Consider the following 20,096-nt stretch of genomic DNA (forward strand, 5'->3'; position numbering starts at 1 on the left):
CTAAAAAACATAATAATCACAAAATGACTATACTAGACAAAGTTGCCAATAAGTTTTGTGTCAACTGGTTAATCAACTAAATAGTAATTATAGGCTACAATAAACTTTATTTTGACAGAACCTTCCAAAATAAAACCAACAAACAAAGTGCTTTACAATTAAAACACAACAACATTGAAATAATAAAGTCAAAGTCTTACTATTATTATTAATAGTAAAACAATAAGCAGATAGGCTAATGTATATCCCAAACATGAATTAGAACATTAACAAAACATAACAACAACAAAAAAGGTTAAGAAATGTCCAAACGATTAAAAAAAAGTCTTGTAATAATAATTAAAAGAGAAATGTTGTAATTATAATTAAAAGAGAAATGTTGTAATAATAATTAAAAGAGAAATGTTGCATTTCCCTGATACTGCTTAGTGCTACACTTCCGGGTCGTAAACACTAGAGGGCGCTGTCGTGTCCTCTGAGATTTACGACAGTTGCTTCCGCTTGACGGCCCCACGTCAACAACAAACATGGCAACCAGCAGCAGCAACTACTGGGAAGGTAAGTTGTGTTTTAACAGTATTTATTTTACACAACCGTCTGCGTTTAAGGCGGTTTGTTGCTCGAAGACAAATCAAATCAAACCGATTCAAAAATTATTGATTTAGTTTGTTTTGTTCGACGTTATATTATAAACTTTACGGTCTCTGTACGTTAGCCTGACTGTGCTAACCTGTTAGCTCGTTGCTCGTCAACGTCAAAAACTTATAAAGTTGTCACCTGAGCAGCAGCGACAGGTAAAAACATCCTCCGTTCATCAAATACAGAGTCATTAGTGGTCGTTTTGAGTCTCTTTGTGTTTTGTTTCTCGTCTTTTCGTGTGTGTGTAACGTTTTATTTTGGTTTGTAACAGTGGAACTGATTTAAGATATAAAAAAAACCAAGAAATACAACATTTAAGTTATTTAGCCTGTTCTGTCACCGACGTTATTAATATTGTCCTATCACTGGGTAAATATCACATCCATTGTGCCAAACCGTCCTTCCCTGGTTTTGTTAATGAATTTAAGTTAGCAAATATGCAAAGAAATAAAAGCCTGGACATTTTTTTGTTTGTCAAACTTTCAGTTTCAGTTTAATTTATTTGACAAGGGACAATGTACATTAATAAAACATTGTTTAGTTTCTGAATACAAATATCTTGGACTTTGGATCGACGACAAAATCACCTTCAAACATCATGTATCTAATCTGGTCATTAAACTAAGACAAAAAATAGGCTTTTTTTTTACAGAAACAAATCATCCTTTCCTTTTCACTGCAGGAAGAAACTTATTGAAGCAACTTTTATGTCAGTTTTAGATTATGGAGACATCTTATACAGACATGCATCAGCCACAACTTTACATCCACTTGACACCGTTTATCATTCAGCCCTGCTGAGGTTCATTACTGGCGACAGCTACAACGCTCATCACTGTGACCTGTATTCCAAAGTTGGATGGCCCTCACTATCTAACAGGCGTGATCGACACTGGATTTTATTTATTTTTAAAGCTCTTACTGGTCTCTTACCATCTTATATTAACTCACTAGTATCTTTTCATGCAGATCTCTATCGCACACACTCAATAGACTGGCTCACACTGCAGGTTCCCCCTGTTAACACCGAACTTAGAAAGACCAGCTTCTCTTATTGTGCACCTACAACCTGGAACAATCTGCAAAATCATCTGAAACTTACCTCACTTGTATCAATGGGACAATCTAAAGCCATAACTATTTTACCTCTAACTGCTCGTGTTTTTAACTATGTTTCAATTTACCCTAGTCACCTTAAATTCTGGTATTCTGTTATGTTTTTGTATGTTTCAAAAGTCTTGTCTTCTGTCCTTGTGTGTTTTGTGTTTCATCTCGGCTATATTGTAAATGAGGTTACTCCTAAATATATCTCCGAGTTTCAATAAAGGTTATGAAATGAAATGAAATGAAATGAAATTGTAAAAAAACAAAACAAATGTAAATGCACCCGAGGTAGCTAAAAAAAAAGAAAAGAAAAAGCTAGTTTTCATGGCCAGTCCCTCTGCCTGATGATAAAGGGCAATGTTAAAAAGAGCAACAATGAGGTAAAATACCAAAGACACATTCTTAACGTTATAATTTCTTTTCTTTATCATTTCGCTGCTCCGATTTATTAATTAAAATGCCTAGTATATTGTATCCTTAGCACCTTATCTGGTAAGGTTTGATGTTTTGTTTTGTTTTGCTTTCCTTCATGAATCCCCTGAATGTTTTTGCACTTTTATCCTGCACTTAATTTTTCCACCTGTATTATTATCCTCATTTAGAGTATGTAGGATATTTTTCAATTGCAAAATAAAACATCAACAACAAAAAAACAGAAATACAGGTTTACATTTACCATATGTAACACCAATCCTGGATATACAGTAACAGGTCAGTGGGCTGTGTGGGTTTCTTGTAGCTTTATCTTTGCAGTGCCCGTCTCCAGATGTTGGTTATCAATTATGCCAGATGTGTGAGTTTTTCCATACTCAGTTGTTTTGTCTCTTTCTGTTTCTGCACTCAGATTTGCGTAAACAGGCCAGACAGCTGGAGAACGAGCTGGACCTGAAGCTGGTCTCCTTCAGTAAACTCTGCACCAGCTACAGCAGCAGCAGCAGCAACTGGGACCAGAGGAAACGAGACAGCAGGTCAGTTCACTCCTCACTGCTGTTCACCAGACAACAAACATTTCTGATTAACATAAGCATGCGATTCTGTATTTAAAACAGCATTGTGGGCAACAGAATATCAAACTATTACAAATCAGAAATTGAAATTCTGTTTTTGCCTAATATAAAATAACATAAAATTAAATTTAATCAGCATTTTCCCTTTCATCAGGTCTGATTCTGGCTCAACTCAAGACAATATGCTTGTGGCCATGACCACTGAACTGGAGCAGCTCTTGGCCAATGTAAGTCAGATATAATGTTTTTTTGTGACAATATATGCAGTATATAAGTTTATTTACATAAGGTGATATCAGTCAAACCAAAGTTGAGTGACTTTGAGATGTAACAAAACAGACATATCTCAAAAAAATAAAGCTGTATTGAAAACAACACTATGCAAAGAATAATTACAAAGCCTCAGCTCATTTTTTTCAAAATGGCACTATCTGCTTTTGCAAATGAACTCTTCATATATACTGTATATATTGTCACCACCAGCCAAAGCTAAATGGGTCTTAGTGAAGCCTCAACTTATGTTATAACAAAAATGTCAAAGGTAATTTAGTTTAACTCGTAATAATCGCTACAATCAAAACTGATTGTGTCATCATGGGGTTTTAAAGCCCCAGTGTGTAACTTATTTGGCTTTTTACATGCAGTGTCTGTTGTCTGTCTGACGTCTGCCCGATTTCACCTGAATGCAACATCAAGAATACGTTCAGATATGCAACCGCACCGCTAGATGGGGGGAATTCCTAAACACTGGGACTTTAAATAATGAAATAATAATACTTTTATTATTGCAGTACATTCATGTTTGCTTTTAAATGTATAATATACATAACTGTAGTCTGATATTCTGAATTTTTTCAGTCATTCTTTGTGGTTATTCTTTTGTTCATGTAATCTTTGTTTTTGTGTTGCTTTAATCTTCTGTTTGTTTTTGTTTTTTTTCCAGCTTACAGCAGTCAACGACAAAATGGCAGAATACACAAACAGTCCAGGAGTTTCGTCACACAACGCAGCGCTGATGCACACCCTACAGAGACACAGGGATATTTTACAGGTGCATCCAGTGTTTGCTTTCTAAACTTTTTTTATTTATTTTTTTTTCCACTCTTCCTGACTCTTGTTCATAATGTCGTATCGTTTCCTGCAGGACTACACCCACGAGTTCCACAAAACCAAAAGCAACTTCTGCAGCCTGCGAGAGCGAGAGGACCTGCTGGGCTCCGTGCACAGAGACATCGAGTAAGCGACGTCGTCATGCATAATCTACAAAAGCTGCATGTGAAGTTACACTGCAGATGCAAAAAGAAAAATCTCTATTCAATCAGTATTAATATGTTTAAAAAGCTTAGTTTGGCTTTTTATGTCCTACCGTCATGAAACGTCATGTCTGTGACTAATGTCGTGTAGTTTACTGTAGCTTATTATCTGGTTGTATTTTACATGTTTTGCTGCATATATTTGTATATTAATGAGAAAAAAAACATTCCTTCCTGCTAGTACATCGATCACAAACTAAACTACTGTCACCAAACAATGTTCCTTTGTCACTGAGATCATGATGGAACAAAAAACAATTCAAATACCTTTAACAAATAGATTCATTGCAGTAAATAGCTTCAGTGCTAAATGATTTTGTCTCATCTCACTTGAGTGTGATATTTAATTTGTCAGGACATCTGCACACTACGTCTCCAATTAACAAGTAAATAAATGTAGCGTCAATAATAAACAGTGCACTACACCAACCACAGTGACACGACACGGTCCAAGGTGTTGACGGATTTAAATAGGCTGGTGAATATTAGGGAGAAGTTTTGTGATGAGCGAATTCACTGTGATTCTCAGAGCGACTCCATCAGGAGAAGTTCAGTCGTACGATTTATTTCATTTATCGAATAACGTCCTGCAACAAAACTTAAACAGCTATAGAGAGCCGAAGCGGAAGCAGGAAGTAGCGGCCCCATGGGTCCTCAATTCGAAAAAAGTCTCCATACAAATGAACGGGAGTCCAAGATTTATTTTGTGATCCGTTTGAATTGTGCCATGACAAAAAAATATAAATATGACCTCTACCTGTTTAAAACATCATGTTTCATGCCGAGAAATCAGCAGTTTATCGTAAAACGGCAACAGAAGAATGTATTTTGTGTAAAGACCGCTCCACGGACTACAGACTGGACTCCCGTTCATTTGTATGGAGACTTTTTTCGAATTGAGGTCCCATGGCGCCGCTACTTCCTGCTTCCGCTTCGGCTCTCTATGCTAAATATAGTTCTGACTCATCTAAGTATTTTAATACTATACATTATTTTATATGTTGTTGCACTGATTTCTTTATCTAAATCCGTCTTCCACACCGTTTATGACTTCATGGAAGTGCAACATCTCTGTAAACGCCTGACTTTTTCTCTTAGGTCTGTATTTCCCCTTATTTATTTCCTTCTTCTTCCTCTTCTTCTCTGTGGACATCTGCTGTGTTATCCTTAACCAGTGGGAGGCAGAAATGTCCACTAAGTTGCAGAGATTCCCCCACCCTTCCTTTCTTCTTTCTTTTCTGTCTGTCTATCACGTTTCATCCTCTAAAAGGAGGCTCCTCTTGTCTTTGTCTTTCTCTTTCTCTTTCTCTCTCTCTCTGGGGGTAGCTTTCCTAAGTGCCTTCTACAGTAAATCAAACCGCAAGGCTTTCATTTAGCCGAAGCTGGGGGGGAGAGAGTGGTTACATCTGGTGCTGCGTGATGCAGAGAAATGCCCCATCAGGGCCGGACGGACGGATGGACAGATAGAGAGAGACACGGGGACAAAGACATCGTCCTAACGTCTGCTTTTTGTTGCATGATGAAAAATAATTAAAGAGTATTTTAGTTAGCTCCTTTCGAGGTGAAAGGTGTGGAGCAACAGAGGGAGGAAGAGAGGGAGAATGGGGGCGGAGGGAGGAGATAATGGATGATGAATTGATGATCAGTCCAAACAGGGAGTGTAAATAAGAGATGGAGAACTGAGCTCTGGGTTAAGCAGAAGCTAATCGCTTAAAAGCCTTAACAGGAAGTACATAATCAGCATCCAAGGCATCGGTTAATAGGAGGGCGTGAAATACTGTACGTCGTTCAGACTGAAACAAAGACGGAAGAAAGAAGGAAAAAAGAAGAAGTGTCTTCCAAGGCAGATGTACGTAGGTTTTTATGACGCAGCAGCTCAAAAGAGAGAGGAGTTAAACGATACAAAACCAAACTAATAGAGAAGTCACACAGATTTTATATTTTTAAAAAGTATTTTCTGTCTTTAATTAGGTAGGAAAATAGTGTTTGTCATTTAATTTGTTGATTATTTTCTCAACATTTTGTATTTATTTATAAATCATTTGGAATTGAATGTCAGATGGTGGAAAATATCCCAACTTCCCTGTGTTTAAATAGCTAATATTTAAAGGGATAGTTCACCCAAAATTGAAATTTCACTCATCTACTCACCCTCATGTGGACTAAGGGCTGGGAGAAGTTTCAGAGTCCTCCGTGGCTTCTCTGAGTTACAGGGGGTCTCTGCGTAGCAGTGCATGTCCATATAACGGTTGCAAATGGATACCAACTGTCTTCGTAACAAAAAGACACACCAAAAAACATCCAAATACCTCCATGCTGCTCGTATGTAATGTCCGTCTTGTATTGAAGCCCCGAAATGCGAAATTGTCCTGAAAACAATTAAATAAGTCTATATTTCAAGCTTGTTTTATAGCGGAAGCTTCTCTTCCCAGTTCGCCCAAATTTGACGAACCGGGAAGAGGAGCTTCCGCTATAAAAGTTGGTATCCATTTGCAACCGTTATATGGACATGCACTGCTACGCCGAGACCCCCTGTAACTCAGAGAAGCCACGGAGGACTCTGAAACTTCTCCCAGCCCTTAGTCCACATGAGGGGGAGTAGATAATGAAATGGAAGTGAAATTTCAATTTTGGGTGAACTATCTCTTTAATTTCATCCACAATCCACATGTTTGCATTGTCATTGTTATGTAAATTAGGCCTCATGTTTGTCCAGTTTAGTTCACAGTGCACTGTCTGCTACTCTATCAAATAAAGACAAACAATTATAAAACAAAACTGAATTGGATTAACATTTCACTACCTGTCATTATGTTCATCGTCTGTTCTCGTCTCTTCTGTTTTCTTTTGTCCTTTCAGGTCGTACAAGAGCGGCTCTGGGGTGAACAACAGAAAGACTGAGCTCTTCCTGAAGGAGCACGAACATCTCAAAAAGTAAGAGATCTCCTTAAAAAACCAAAACTAACTAACATAATTACCGGCCAGATATTGGCTGATAATTACCGGCCAAAATACACATATAAGTCCGCCAACGTTGCCTTGATTTTGCTCATTTTCAGTCCGTTTGCCTCCTGATTTGATTTGAAACAATAATAAAAGTTGATAGCTGAAGAGTCGTAACAGTTATGAGAAGCAGGTAGTATTTCTCTAGAGCCAGTGAGGGAGTCACAGTGTGTTTCTACAGTCGACCCTTCGCTCTGCGGCTGGTGATTAGTAACCGTTAGTAACCATAACTAACTGCAGCTGAGCCTCAAAGCCACAAACCAACCAGAGGAACTTCCCACGAGTCGGACAGATCCATCGTCAGCGTCGTAAAACTCACTCTAATGTAATTATCACAGACTTAAAAACACAACAACTCCCCTCACATTTTCAGTATTTAGTTTGTGCATAATGTGAAGTTTTTGATCTGCAGACACAGAATCGGCTTCATGTAAAATGTGAAAGTAATAATAATAAAAGTGTGTTATATGTAAATCAACATTGGTCACATGATCCCCCGTTCCACACATGTAAAATACAAGCATGACAATAATATTTTATTGATTTATTTTAATGTTTATTAAACAGGGACAATACATACAACATTGCCACAGAAAATGGGAAAATGTGATGCATAATAAGACGTCTAGCTTCAGCTAATCTGCAGTCTTTGTCCCTGGTCAGGCTTTAGAATAGAATAAAATATGCTGAATACAATAGAAAAAGAAAAAAAAATGCTATGATACAAATACAGTGGATAATACAATGAATAAATAGACACAGTTGCAGTTGTAAATTTAAAGTCACGCAACTACACACACACACTCGTATATAGAGCTTGAAAGGAGGCAACTGAAGCGCTTTCTTACTCTCAACAATTTGCTGTGAGGAAACACCACAGACTGGCTAAAACCAAATAAATAAAATGAACTAAAAGTTATTATAAGTGCAAAGACATGATAAAAATAACTAAAATTACACAATAAATAGGCTAAGACTAAAAAATAAATGATAAATAAAAGGATACGAAAAATAGTAAAACAGTAAAACCTTTAAGTAAAATCTAATCACAAGCCAGGCTGAAAAGGTTTGTCTTAAGTTTGTTCTTAAAAATGTCCACATTTGCAGCTGCTCTTGTTTTATTTTAATATTAAAGAAAAATTAAAATACTAATTAATAGTGATAATAAAATGCAGCAACAAGGTAAAGGTCAAAATGCAGTGCAAGTGTCTGTTGCAAAGTTGGTCTGTGATTGTAGGCTACAAACCCGTTCACAGTCAAAAACAAAGACATATAATCGGCCTGCAGCATTGGTTCTAGACATTGAACCTACAAATGAATCAAATCGCATCAGATTTCAATCCTACTCTTTAAAGTTTTCATGATCCAATAGATTGTTTATTTATTTATTTATTACCCGATGCTTTAATATCAAATTGATTATGAATGATTTATCAGAGAGAGTTTATACAACAGGACTCACAGGTAATAGTTCAGAGGCAGGTTTGAACACATCACTGTCAGCAACAGTGAATAGAGATGTTACAGCCTCACTTCAGTACTTGCCGGTTTCTGGTTTCTTGGTTTCTTGGTTTCAGGCAACAGGGAAAGTTGGTAATAAAAACCAACAAGTGGTAATAAATAAAAGTCAAAGGCCTGTTTGAACACATTACATTTCAAAAGAATATTACTTCAGTATTCGCGCACGGCTGAAAATAGTTCAACAACGGACATTTTAGCAGTTTTGTGATATTTCATAAAGGCCAAACAACGATGCGATCTATAAAAGGGATCAACTGATTAACTTAAATTAACTTACAAACAAATTAACTAAAAGCAAATTGATTCATTTCTGTAGTTTGAATGTTTCAGATTTGTTGTCAACAAAAGAAAAAGAAAAAAAAATCATAATACCAACTGATATTTTCTCTTTTGATTCGATAATCTGGGCAAGGACACTCAGGATTTGGACCTGATGTTAAAGGGATAGTTCAACATTTTAGCAAATTCTCCCATTGCCATAATCCCTATTAGGGCTGACCCAAAAAATTCGAAGCTTCGTTCGTTGCCATGAAGTCCGTGATCGATTCTTTTTTTTTTGTGCCTTTTTTCCTTTTTGACACCAGTTCTCATCGGCAATTGTTACATTAAAATGAGTAGGCGACTTGGCATCCTGGAAACCTGCCTGATATTGGAGATATGCAGTGTTTGTTTGCCATTACTTTCATTATTTCTGTTACGATCGCACTTTTATGTCCACGAAGCTTCGATTATCAAAATATGATAATCGGGACAGCCCTAATCCCTAACAGTAGGTTCATTACCTTTAATTATTGGTGCATGTTGTTTTGAGATCGGCGGGGCAGAGACGCGAGCTGCTCAGTGAACACCATAAAAACTCATCAAATACACAATCCAACAACTCCACAACGCTCTGGTGGACAAGTTGTGACCTGCACATTCACCACGCTATGTAAGGGATAATGTATAGTTCGGAGGTTGTTATGGAGAAATAAACCCCGACAGGTTGTATGGAACCCCGACGCGAAGCGGAGGGGTTTCATACAACCTGAAGGGGTTTATTTCTCCATAACAACCGACCAACTATACATTATCCCGCTTAGAACACGGCCTACAACTAAATCATTCAATAATGTAACACAAAATAATGATAAAAAGAGATTTTATTCATGTAAAATTAGACTGTTGCTCGGGACGCCGCTCTGACCAGCGCAGCACAGAAAAGAGAAAGTATGCAGGATATTTACTTTATGTTTCATTTTTACCGTCATTAAATAGCTTCGGACTAATTGTGATGTCAGATAAACGACTTGTAACCTGTTACAGGGAGAGTGGAGGCTCCTAAGTTATTTCCACATCGTGGCTGAAAAGTAAACTTGCACCAGAAACTCTGACCGTGTCACAGCTCCTCTCCTCTCTGTAGCTCCGCGACACAAACGCACCCCATAATCTCTTGTTTATGACAGGTACGACTACACAAAATACACGTAACGTGTATGGTAATCCATCGATCCACTGATTGATTATCAAAGGCTTCAAATGCACGAACGGGAGGAGGCTCAGCAAAACAGCGGCCGTGACCGGACGCAAAAATTTTTTTCCTGCTATGGCCAGGCAAAGACCCGCCTTACTAGGCCTCTGATTGGCTTATCACGATGCCCTCTACTCTGACGGTTAGGTTTAGGCAAAGACGGTTGGTTTAGGCGTGTGAAGGGAGTGGTTAAGGTTAGGGTAAGATGCAGGGATAGGCTTAGCCTTGCAGAGGCAGCCAATCAGAGGTGGAGTAAGGCGGGTCTTGGCGGGTCTTGGCTGGCCGTAGTAGGAAAAAAAATATCGCTGACCAGACATGCAGAGTCGGCCGTTGCTATGGAGTCCCTAGCAACGGTCCGCTCAGCGGTGGTCTATCGAGAAATAAACACCGCAGAATATTGGTGATTGACCAATCAGAATCGAGTATTCAAGAGAGCCGTGTTCTAAGAGATAATAACACAACGTTACCACACAGAGTTGTTTTAGAGGGAAATTCAGCCAGAACTACATTCCAGACACGGCTGCTGCTGGGCGGAGGGATTTCAACAGCACAAAGTAGTTCCGACTATTTGCTTCATGTGTCGTAATGTTACATATAATTATACGTGATTGTCTCATAGCGTGGTGAATGTGCAGGTCACAACTTGTCCACCAGAGCGTTGTGGAGTTGTTGGATTGTGTATTTGATGAGTTTGATGAAGGACAGTGGACCGTTCACCTCCATTGTGTTCACTGAGCAGCTCACGGCTCTGCCCCGCCGATCTCAAAACAACATTGAGTTGAGTTAAGTTGAGTTGAGATTACTTTATTTATCCCATAGGGCAATTCTGTTTCTACAGCTGACCACCACACCACAATCACATACACAAGCATACATACAGTTGAGGAGGAAAGTGCAAGGACAGTGCAAAATTGAGATCAGATAAGATAAAAGTACAAAAATATAATAAATACATAAGTAGGGCAATATAAAAAAACTAAAAAATAAAAACACATTGTCAACAACAGTACTAAAAACTACAGCTTCAAGCCAGCTGAGCATTCAACAAACTAATGGCAGAACTGAAGGCACAAAAGACCTAGAATAACATGCACCGATAATTAAAGGTGATGAACCTACTGCTGTGACTATAGGGGATTATGGTGAGAGGAGGATCTGCCAAAAATGATGAACTATCCCTTTTAACACTTACACTTTACAAACCTGCGGTCGGGGGCTACTTTGTGTAGTTTAATGAGTTTTTTTCTGCGTATAAAAGCAAAAAGGTGCTTCGGCTTCGGTCTCCGCCGGCTAATGAAGGAGACGGATAGTGGAGTGGATGAGATGGACGGATGGATGGATGGATGGATGGATGGATGGATGGATGGAGGAAGTATTAAGCACAGTATTGATTTTCAGTTTCCAGTGGAGTCTGCCAGAGCGTTGCCCTTATATGCTCTGCTCTGCTCATTCCTCCAGTACTGAACAACGGCTCGTTTCTCCGTCAGTTTCTGTCTTTTACCTCGATGTTTAACATTATCTGACACAAAAACTTGTGCACGTCGAGTGTCCAGCATCCATATCTGTGTCTCCCTTCTTCTTTTAGCCTCATATATGCACCAAAAACACACATTTTAACGTATACATGTGCTGTTTTGCATCCACACATCAGATATATTGTGTAGATTTTCTGGCTTCTGGGTCGAATTTGACCAATTGGATTCTAACTTTATCAAAAAAAAAAAGCGAGAGAAAATCCTCCCATTAAGCAGCACTTTCATCCGGTCTCGTAGGAATCACAGGAAGTGCTCCTTTTATGATAATAGACCAAGAGAGCTGCGTGTGGTTTCATGCATGGGCTTTTTTTCCTTTCTTTTTTTTTTCTTCTGGACGTCTAATGCAGGAGAGAGAGATATCGTGTGCAACGCGTTCTGAAATCACATCGCAGCGGGTTATTATTTGTTTAAAGTGCCGATGCTGAGCAATGATTCGGATTGTAGATCAATCGATCGACTGTGTAAATCTTTGTAAAAGATACTTGATGAATGAAGTTATTTCATTTGCTTTGAACTGACTTTAATCTCCGTCTCTTTCTTTTTTCCATGTCGTGTTCACAGCTCAGATAGTCTCATTGACAATGCAATAAGGTAAGTGATATTGCTCCGATCTCTCTCCTCCCTCCTCCCTCCTCCTTTTCCCTTTTCCTTTTCCAATTACTCACTCACTCACTCCACTCAGCAACACACACACTCACACACACACACACACACAATAAAGCACAGTCATTCAGATCTCCCGCTACGTTTTTCTGGCATCTTAGCTGAAACAATAAAACCAGTTTAACGTGACACTGTGATGATAATAATAATAATAATTATAATAATGATGATGATGATGAATAATTATCCCCTCGTGGTTTTTCTCTATACCTCCAGTATCGCCATGGCTACCAAAGAGAACATCACATTTCAGCGTGGGATGTTGAAGTCCATCCAAACCCGGGTCACAACTTTGGCCAGTATCCTTTTTTATTATTCATCAATTAAATCGTGTCTCTTCCCTTCTTTCTCTTTTTTTCTGTGCTGATCTATATATTTATATAAACAGCTCTGGGAAAAAATTAAGAGACGACTCCAAAATGTTCTTAATAAATTAGTTTCTTTACATGTTTCGCAGCCGTTCGATTGAATATCAACACAAGCACAACTCACTCTACTTAAAGAGGCACAGAGGAGTCTCATATTAATGTGGATGAATCTACGTTACCACTCGTTAATGGGTCCATTTTAGATAAATATATCGTTTTGTCTTCATCGTTACTTTGATATTATTATTATTTAGTGGTCGACTCGCCCAGCATTTCCTGGTTTCGTTTTCCCGGACGCATGGGAATAACGCCACCGGATCGCTGTGAGTTGGCATCGTTTATGGTCGGAGCCACGACGGTATCTGATCGTCTTCCAACCTCCGACTTTCATTCTTGATCAGTGAAAACATTCTTGACAAATACTTGGCTTTCGTCCGTCTTGCGTCAGTCCAAGAATTTCACCGTGCGCGCAGAGGCTCATGGGAAATGTAAAAGTGTGAAAACACTTCACTTTCCGAAACTCCTCGTTGTCCCTTTGATGAGGCATTGACTAGTTGATCACCTGAACCAAATCATATTCAATTAAAATGCTAAAAACCACTGCTGCAATTAAAGATGTTGATTTCTTAACCCTTCCCAAGTAAAAAAAAAAAAAAAAGTATTGTGTTGTCTAAAAATGAATATGCATTATTGCATTATTTAAGGTCTAAAAACGGCATACGTTTTTTATTTTTTCATTTTCTACAAATAAATGCTTTAGAGCAGAAGTAAGCGATCCGGTGGTTATGCCTAACTTCCTGTCAGCTGATGGAGTTAGCAGTCCCCGCCCTCGTCCCTACGTCACCACATTCAGGCGCATCCCTTGGCTGCACACACAGAGAGGACTGCCCCTTTATGCCGTTCTCTCTCCTCATTGGATAAAGGTTGTAGGATACAAGGAAAGTTTTCTCCTCGGCTCAGAGCAGAGCAGAGTGACTGACAGACCCGTGTTTCAGACCAAACACTCTATAGAAGTGATTGCTGTCGGAAGATATAACTATTCAAGACTTATATTAACACAAATATTCTGCTTACTTCTGCTTTAAATGACAATATTTTCATTTCGAATTTGGGAGAAATGTTGCAGTAGTTTATAGAATAAAACAAAACATAAGTATTTATTTACTTAAACACATACCTATACAGTAAAAAAACCCTAAAACCAGAGAAACTGATCATTTTGAACGTCTCTTAATTTTTTTCCAGAGCTGTATGTATATATATATTTATATAAATAAAAGCCTACACTGACAGTTTTCTCCGAGCTGACCCTCCCTCAGCACACGCTGCCTCTCAGCAGAGATAACGTAACCACACTTAGAGTGAAAGCTGGCAACCAGACAGCAGTCTACACCATTAAGCTCCACTTATTCTTTTTTCCGAGTTGTGCTGATGTATTTTCCTCTGCCACTTTCTCTCCCTCCATCTCTCTCCATCCCTCTCTCTGTCTCTCCGTCTCTCCGTCTCTCTCTTACTCACTGCAAGGGAGGGAAACCCGAATTGGATCTTAATTATTTTCCTTCACCACACTTCCCCACCCCTCAGATCGTTTCCCTGCCATCAACAGTCTCATCCAGAAAATCAATTTGCGCAAGAGAAAGGACTCTTTAATCCTAGGCGGGGTGATCGGCGTCTGCACCATTCTCCTGTTGCTCTACACTTTCCACTGATCCACCGACCCTTTACTTTATTTTCTTCTTCGACTGTTGCCAAGACTTGTTTTTCATTTTTAATAAGGTTATTTCTTATATTTCTACAACTTCTGCTGTAATTTACTTTGCTTCAAACAGGAGTTACAATAAGAAAAGATTGAAGGTTAATGAATAAATAAATACGTAAATGGGTCTTAATTGAAAGTGAAATGGCTTCAACGCTCAGACTGAGAGTTTATTTATTATCTGAACTGTAACATTTCCATTTGGGAATTTATATATTACATCCTGTTGTAATTTTAACTCTTTATAAATGTATGAAGTAATATTTGTAATGTGTACTGCTTAGCACTGCTGCTGCTGCTGCTTCTTTTTTCTTTTTCTTTTTTAAATAAATATAAATATATTGTGTTGGCAGTGCCTGATGAAATAAATAAATAAATAAAGGTGATGAGCACAATCTGGAGTTATTATCATGCTCATTCAGGTTTATTTCAGACATGCAGAACTATGGCACAGTAAACCAGTCATACAGTATAAATGTATAAACATCAGCATCAGAGGTGCCAGGAAGGAAGGAACGGTGCATACAGGGAAGAAGAGGAGGAACCAAACCCCCATTCATTATCTTGCAGTTATATTGTAAACATAACGAGGTGTAGAGATCCAGGCAGACGGTTCGAGGTTCGGTAGAGTCGCAAAAGAAGCAGGACATCACACTTAGTTGTTGTGTTGGGGAGAAATAAATGTACACACAAGTTTTTTAAATAAACAGGATGTAAACGGTGTTAAGAAAACAGCTGACACATCGTCCAACAGCGAACATCCTTCCAACGAGGGGGAAGAAGAGGTCGGTCCGTGCTCGGTTTGCAAATGTTAAAATGAAAAGCTACAAGTGTGTGAGTCTTTGGGAAATCTTCTCAATCTTCTTATGTGTTTTTGTTAAAGGGATACACTAACATTTTTTTTGTGTGTGTGTGTCTTGCCTCACTCCCGAGTCCATGACCAGCAGATAGACACCATCCTTTTGACTGTGCGTGCAGTAACAAGGGAGATACGGGGAGAGCTGGCACACCGCTAATTAGCTTAGCTCAAACACTGGAAGTGTATGGGTAGTGTTAGCCTGCCTCCTACCCGAGCCGAAATCAGCAGTCAGAAGCTGATTTCATTTTAGCTCTAAACTCTGTAAATATATCACTTTATCCACATTTCAAACATGTTTAGGAGAGAAAGTAGCCGTTTAGATCAGCAGTGTGTCGTTAATTTGTCTAAATACCAGCTGTTTACAATTTTGTTTGGACGAATTCGGCGCTACTCAAGCTAGCCGTTGTGACCAACGCACTTCCGGTTACTTTCACAAAATAAAACACCTGTTGCTCTTTACATACAGAAAACGATGACGATAGAATTTGTGCTTTTACTTTGAAACAGGAAGCTAACCTACCCTCGATGTAGCTAGCTTGAACCAAAATGAACCGTCTTTGCTTGAACCCTCCGTTTTGACCGATCTCGTCCCGTTAGCGGCATTTGACCGCTCAAGATGCCTTACCGGAGAGTTTTGTCAGCTCTGAGACCAAGATCGGCCCGCCGGTTTCCGTTTAGAGTTGCTGAAGAGTTTCTCTGATGACTTTAGGTGGAGGCAGGCTAACACTACCCATACACTTCCAGTGTTTGAGCTAAGCTAATTAGCGGTGCGCCAGCTCTGCCCATATCTCCCTTGTTACTGCAAGCACAGTCGACAGTATTTTGGTTCAAGCTAGCTACATCGAGGGTAGGTTAGTTTCCTATTTCAAAGTAAAAGCACAAATTATATCGTCATCGTTTTCTGTATGTAAAGGGCAACGGGTGTTTTATTTTGTGAAAGTAACTGGAAGTGCGTTGGTCACAACGGCTAGCTTGAGTAGCGCCGAATTTGTCCGAACAAAATTGCAAACAGCTGGTATTTAGACAAATTAACGACACACTGCTGATCTAAACGGCTACTTTCTCAACTAAAAATGTTTGAAATGTCGATAAAGTGATATATTTACAGAGTTTAGAGCTAAAATGAAATCAGCTTCTGACTGCTGATTTTGGCTCGGGTAGCAGGCAGGCTAACACTACCTATACACTTCCAGTGTTTGAGCTAAGCTAATTAGCGGTGCGCCATCTCTGCCCGTATCTCCCTTGTTACTGCACGCACAGTCGAAAGGATGGTGTCTATCTGCTGGTCATGGACTCGGGAGTGAGGCAAGACACAGACAAAAAAAAGTTGCCATATCCCTTTAATGATCAGACTTGGTTGGTGCACCACTGGTTTGAGCTGTGAGGAGTTAACAACTCTTCTTCCAGACTCTGAGCAGCGGCCTCCATCTTCCTTCCTCTAGTTCCTGAGTTTGTGGGATCAATGGTCGTCATGATTGGGAAAAAAAAGAAAGGAGAAACGGCCTGCGACTTCATTCCCTTTTTATTTCCCCCTTCTCTCTTTCATCCAGATGTTCGAGTCTCTTCAGCTTGTTTTCAGCGCAAGATTTTGCTTGTTTGTGCTTTATCATCTTCGAGAGTCACCTCCTCTCTCTCTCTCTTTTTCTCTTTCTCTTTTTCTTCTGTGCAAATTGGAGATGAGATGAAGTTAAAGGAGAGCTGTAGTGTGACTCCTCCCATCCTCCACATCAGTTCACTGCTGGAGCTCTGAGAGTTGAGAGGAAAGAGAGGGTTTTTTCTTTAGTTTCATGGCTTTACACTGACATCTGAGTGTGTTTGTGTGTTAATGTGTGTGTGTGTTTTCCTAGTACATACCTATTGTAAACACTATGAAGATGATGACGGCCACACCCAGCAGTATCGCCAGACAGCTGAACAGCATCGACCGTCGCCCGTATTTCCTCGCTGCCTCAACATCTCCTGTGTGGAAAACAGACCTGGACTAAAAAAAAAAGAGGAAAGGAGATGAGGAAGTGATCAATGGTGAATCATTTCTATTCAACACAAGCACCTGTAGTGATTGCAGTGATTAAAAGAAAAGAAAGAAGAAGATCAACACTATAACCAGTGGTGTAGTGTAATTTGTTGCAGTGGGTATACTGCTGTTTATAGGTGGGTACACTGTTCACATCTGCATCACATAGACTATATAGTTAGATAGTTTTGTTGTAGGCAGAGCAAGGCAAGGGAAGCTACCTTTATGTACATCGCACAAGGGGCAACTCAATGTGCTTTTCATAAAAACAAAACAAAACACACACACACACACACATACAATAAAAACATGTAAAGCACTAGATTATTGTATTGTTTGTTTGTGTGTCTGTTAAATGTTTTGTTGTTTCTGTTTGGGACCTAATTCCCTTGTTTTATCTATTTCGTCTCGTTCTTTTTCTTCAATGTTGTAGTCTATGTGCCCTAGTGTCTTTCTCCCATGTTTTTAGTCCATGTGTTGTGTGTTTGTCTTCCTTGTTTTTAAATCCATGTGTAGGCTACTGTCTACCATCAAATAGGACCACAAGGGAAATAAGCCTTTGGGCTTTATTGTGTTTTAATCCTTTTGAACACTTGTCTAATGTTGTTCAATAAAGTTTTCAATTCAATTCAATTCAACATTAAAATAGAGCATAAAATATGAGTTTGCAGCATGAAAATATTGATTAGTATTAAAACAATTTAGAGGACTTACAGTGCGAATCCAAGATTAGGATTTAGCTCACATGAAAACATGAATGTTTTTAACCTGGATTTAAAAATGCTTAGAGTTGGGTCTGATCTCAGTTCTGCTGGTAGACCACATTTTCAGTGGGTATAGCCTACTGAGTATACCTGAGTATCAAATAGACTACACCACTGCCTATAGCTGTGTTTAAGTGCCATATTACAATGATGATACGTTAATGATGGAGAGAATTAAAGCTGCACATCGACATCGACTCACCACGTTGGCGTACCACAGCGCGCAGATGTTGAGCGGCACCGCGGGGCAGAAACACGACAGCACGGCGAGCCAGAGGTAGGTGGGGGGGGGCACCGAGCCGTGCGGGGGGACCTGGTAGGAGGAGGACAGCGCGCCCAGACTGAGCCGCGACCCGGACCTGGACCTGCTGCCCGGTGGGGTCGCCAGATGCCCCACGGACCCGGACTTCAGCGGCGCGCGGTGCCCGTTCTGGTCCGCGTCCAGGGAGCGCACGCTGCCGCGGACCGTGAGGGAGAAGGAGTCGGACGGCTTCATGTTCATGTTGTTGCTCTCCCCGCTGATCGGCTCGCACGTCCCCGCCGCGCTCAGCAGCATGTCCGTGTCCGTGTGGAAGTTGGTGGGATGGGAAACTTCCCTCTCGCCCAGGGCGCTCTTCCCGAAGGCGGCGTCGGTGTTGATCGCCATCACTGGGAAAGAAAATCTATCTAACCTCTAAGTCTGTGTTGTTTTGTTTCTTTTCTTTTCCTTCTTTCTTCGGTGCCGCTTTCCTTGCAGGATGGATGGAGAGGATGAAGAGATGCTGCTTCTTCGCTTCTTCCTTCAGATGTCCTAAAGGTACTTGGTCTGGACCTTCAGAGGGAAAGAAAATCTATCTATCTAACCTCTAAAAGTCTGTTTGGTTTTGTTTCTTTTCTTTCTTTCTCTCTGGATGGAGGAGATGCTTCTTCTTCCTTCAGATGTTCTTCTCCATTGGGGCTCATCAGATTCACTATTATAGCTACACTACAATCAGAGTCCTATAATACAAGGCAAAGGCAAAGGCAAAGGCAGCCTATTTAATTAAGTCTATAGCTCCATCTAAATGTCTTATTGATGAGCTGGACGTTATTGATGTCTGAGTCCCTCGTTGCGTTTAGGCGAGTTGGCCGTGAGAGAGTCCGGACGCACGCCTTTGCCTTTGCCTCCATCCTCACCCCACCTCTCCATCCCCACCCCTCCCTCCCTTTCCTCCTCCTCCCCCCTCCTCTCTAATAATATGTAGTGAGGTTATTGCCGCATCTCTTACATCTCCACGGCGCGAGGAGGCGGCGTGTGACAACGCAAAAAAAGAAAAGATAATCAGCAATTAAACCGCTTCTCAAGTGAAGACGCGCGGTGCGTAAAAGCTTTCCATTTACGCGCGGGGGAGGAAGCAGCAGCAGCAGCAGCGTGGTGGTGGTGGGGGGGAGAGGGAGAGGGAGAGAGGTAGGATGAACTCACGACATGCTGACTCAGGTCATATTTTATTATTCTGCCGTATCACAGTTTCATCAGGAACCAGAGAGTTTATTTGTCACATACAATAATACAAGATCATTGCAGTGAAATGATATGTAAGAGGGGGGAGGAAAAGAGGAGAACAAGAAGAGAGCACTGCAGCAAAAAACTCAAAATCTTACCAAGAATATTTGTCTTATTTCTAGTCAAAATGTCATTTCTAGTCAAAACAAATCTCATTATATGAAGAAGTAGCTTGTTTTTAGACACTTTTTATTTCTTTCATCACTTGGAATAATTAGAACAATCTGATAGTGGAACAAGTTTTTCTTTCTTGCTTTCACTGGCAGATTTTTCTACTTATTTCAAGTGAAAATAATCTAAAAACAAGTTAATTTTTAGGTGATGAGTCTTATTTTAAGTGGAAAGAGATTAGTTTAGACTAGAAATGAGACATTTTGACAAGAAATAAGACAAATATTCTTGGAAAGATTTTGAGTTTTTGCAGTGAGGACTGTCCATTTATATTAAAAAATCATCACCAAGGTTGATGGTTCATTGTTTGATTTGTTTTTTTATTTTTTATAACAGATTATGAGTTT

At 39.7% G+C, this 20,096-nt stretch overlaps 2 protein-coding genes and 1 long non-coding RNA gene across 3 annotated transcripts in view; 1 reads left to right on the top strand and 2 right to left on the bottom strand.

Annotated features, from left to right (window-relative positions):
* Positions 1 to 16,076, bottom strand: part of LOC146974014 (uncharacterized) — a 189,253-nt gene extending 173,177 nt beyond the window's left edge. The window contains exon 1 of the long non-coding RNA XR_015037584.1: positions 15,776 to 16,076. This is a non-coding gene — a long non-coding RNA (uncharacterized LOC146974014). The remainder of the gene's footprint in view (positions 1 to 15,775) is intronic.
* Positions 454 to 14,761, top strand: LOC146974021 (Golgi SNAP receptor complex member 1-like). The gene is made up of 9 exons (XM_085796999.1): positions 454 to 558; positions 2,588 to 2,711; positions 2,905 to 2,977; positions 3,694 to 3,801; positions 3,895 to 3,986; positions 6,923 to 6,997; positions 12,194 to 12,223; positions 12,512 to 12,594; positions 14,248 to 14,761. Exons 1-9 carry the CDS (start codon positions 528 to 530, stop codon positions 14,370 to 14,372), a joined length of 741 nt encoding a protein of 246 aa, XP_085653125.1. The 5' UTR covers positions 454 to 527; the 3' UTR covers positions 14,373 to 14,761.
* A 945-nt stretch (positions 16,077 to 17,021) lies between the features above and the next one.
* On the bottom strand, positions 17,022 to 18,702 carry LOC146974022 (trafficking regulator of GLUT4 1-like). The gene is made up of 2 exons (XM_085796764.1): positions 18,259 to 18,702; positions 17,022 to 17,259 (listed from the first exon to the last, which is right to left on the bottom strand). Exons 1-2 carry the CDS (start codon positions 18,700 to 18,702, stop codon positions 17,122 to 17,124), a joined length of 582 nt encoding a protein of 193 aa, XP_085652890.1. The 3' UTR covers positions 17,022 to 17,121.
* Between the last annotated feature and the right edge of the window lie 1,394 nt (positions 18,703 to 20,096).

This window comes from Trachurus japonicus, chromosome 14, assembly GCF_045865225.1.
Source record: "Trachurus japonicus isolate A0001 chromosome 14, Traja_1.0".
Taxonomy (NCBI): domain Eukaryota; kingdom Metazoa; phylum Chordata; class Actinopteri; order Carangiformes; family Carangidae; genus Trachurus; species Trachurus japonicus.

Bases quoted from the DNA above. Each gene is read 5' to 3' on its own strand.
- LOC146974021 (XM_085796999.1), top strand. From the start codon at position 528: ATGGCAACCAGCAGCAGCAACTACTGGGAAG. The intron at 2,978-3,693 runs GTAAGTCAGATA...TTTTTTTTCCAG, and splicing joins TGGAGCAGCTCTTGGCCAAT to CTTACAGCAGTCAACGACAA. The intron at 3,987-6,922 runs GTAAGCGACGTC...TTGTCCTTTCAG, and splicing joins TCCGTGCACAGAGACATCGA to GTCGTACAAGAGCGGCTCTG.
- LOC146974022 (XM_085796764.1), bottom strand. From the start codon at position 18,702: ATGGCGATCAACACCGACGCCGCCTTCGGGAAGAGCGCCCTGGGCGAG. The intron at 17,260-18,258 runs GTGAGTCGATGT...TTTTTTTTTTAG, and splicing joins CGCTGTGGTACGCCAACGTG to TCCAGGTCTGTTTTCCACAC.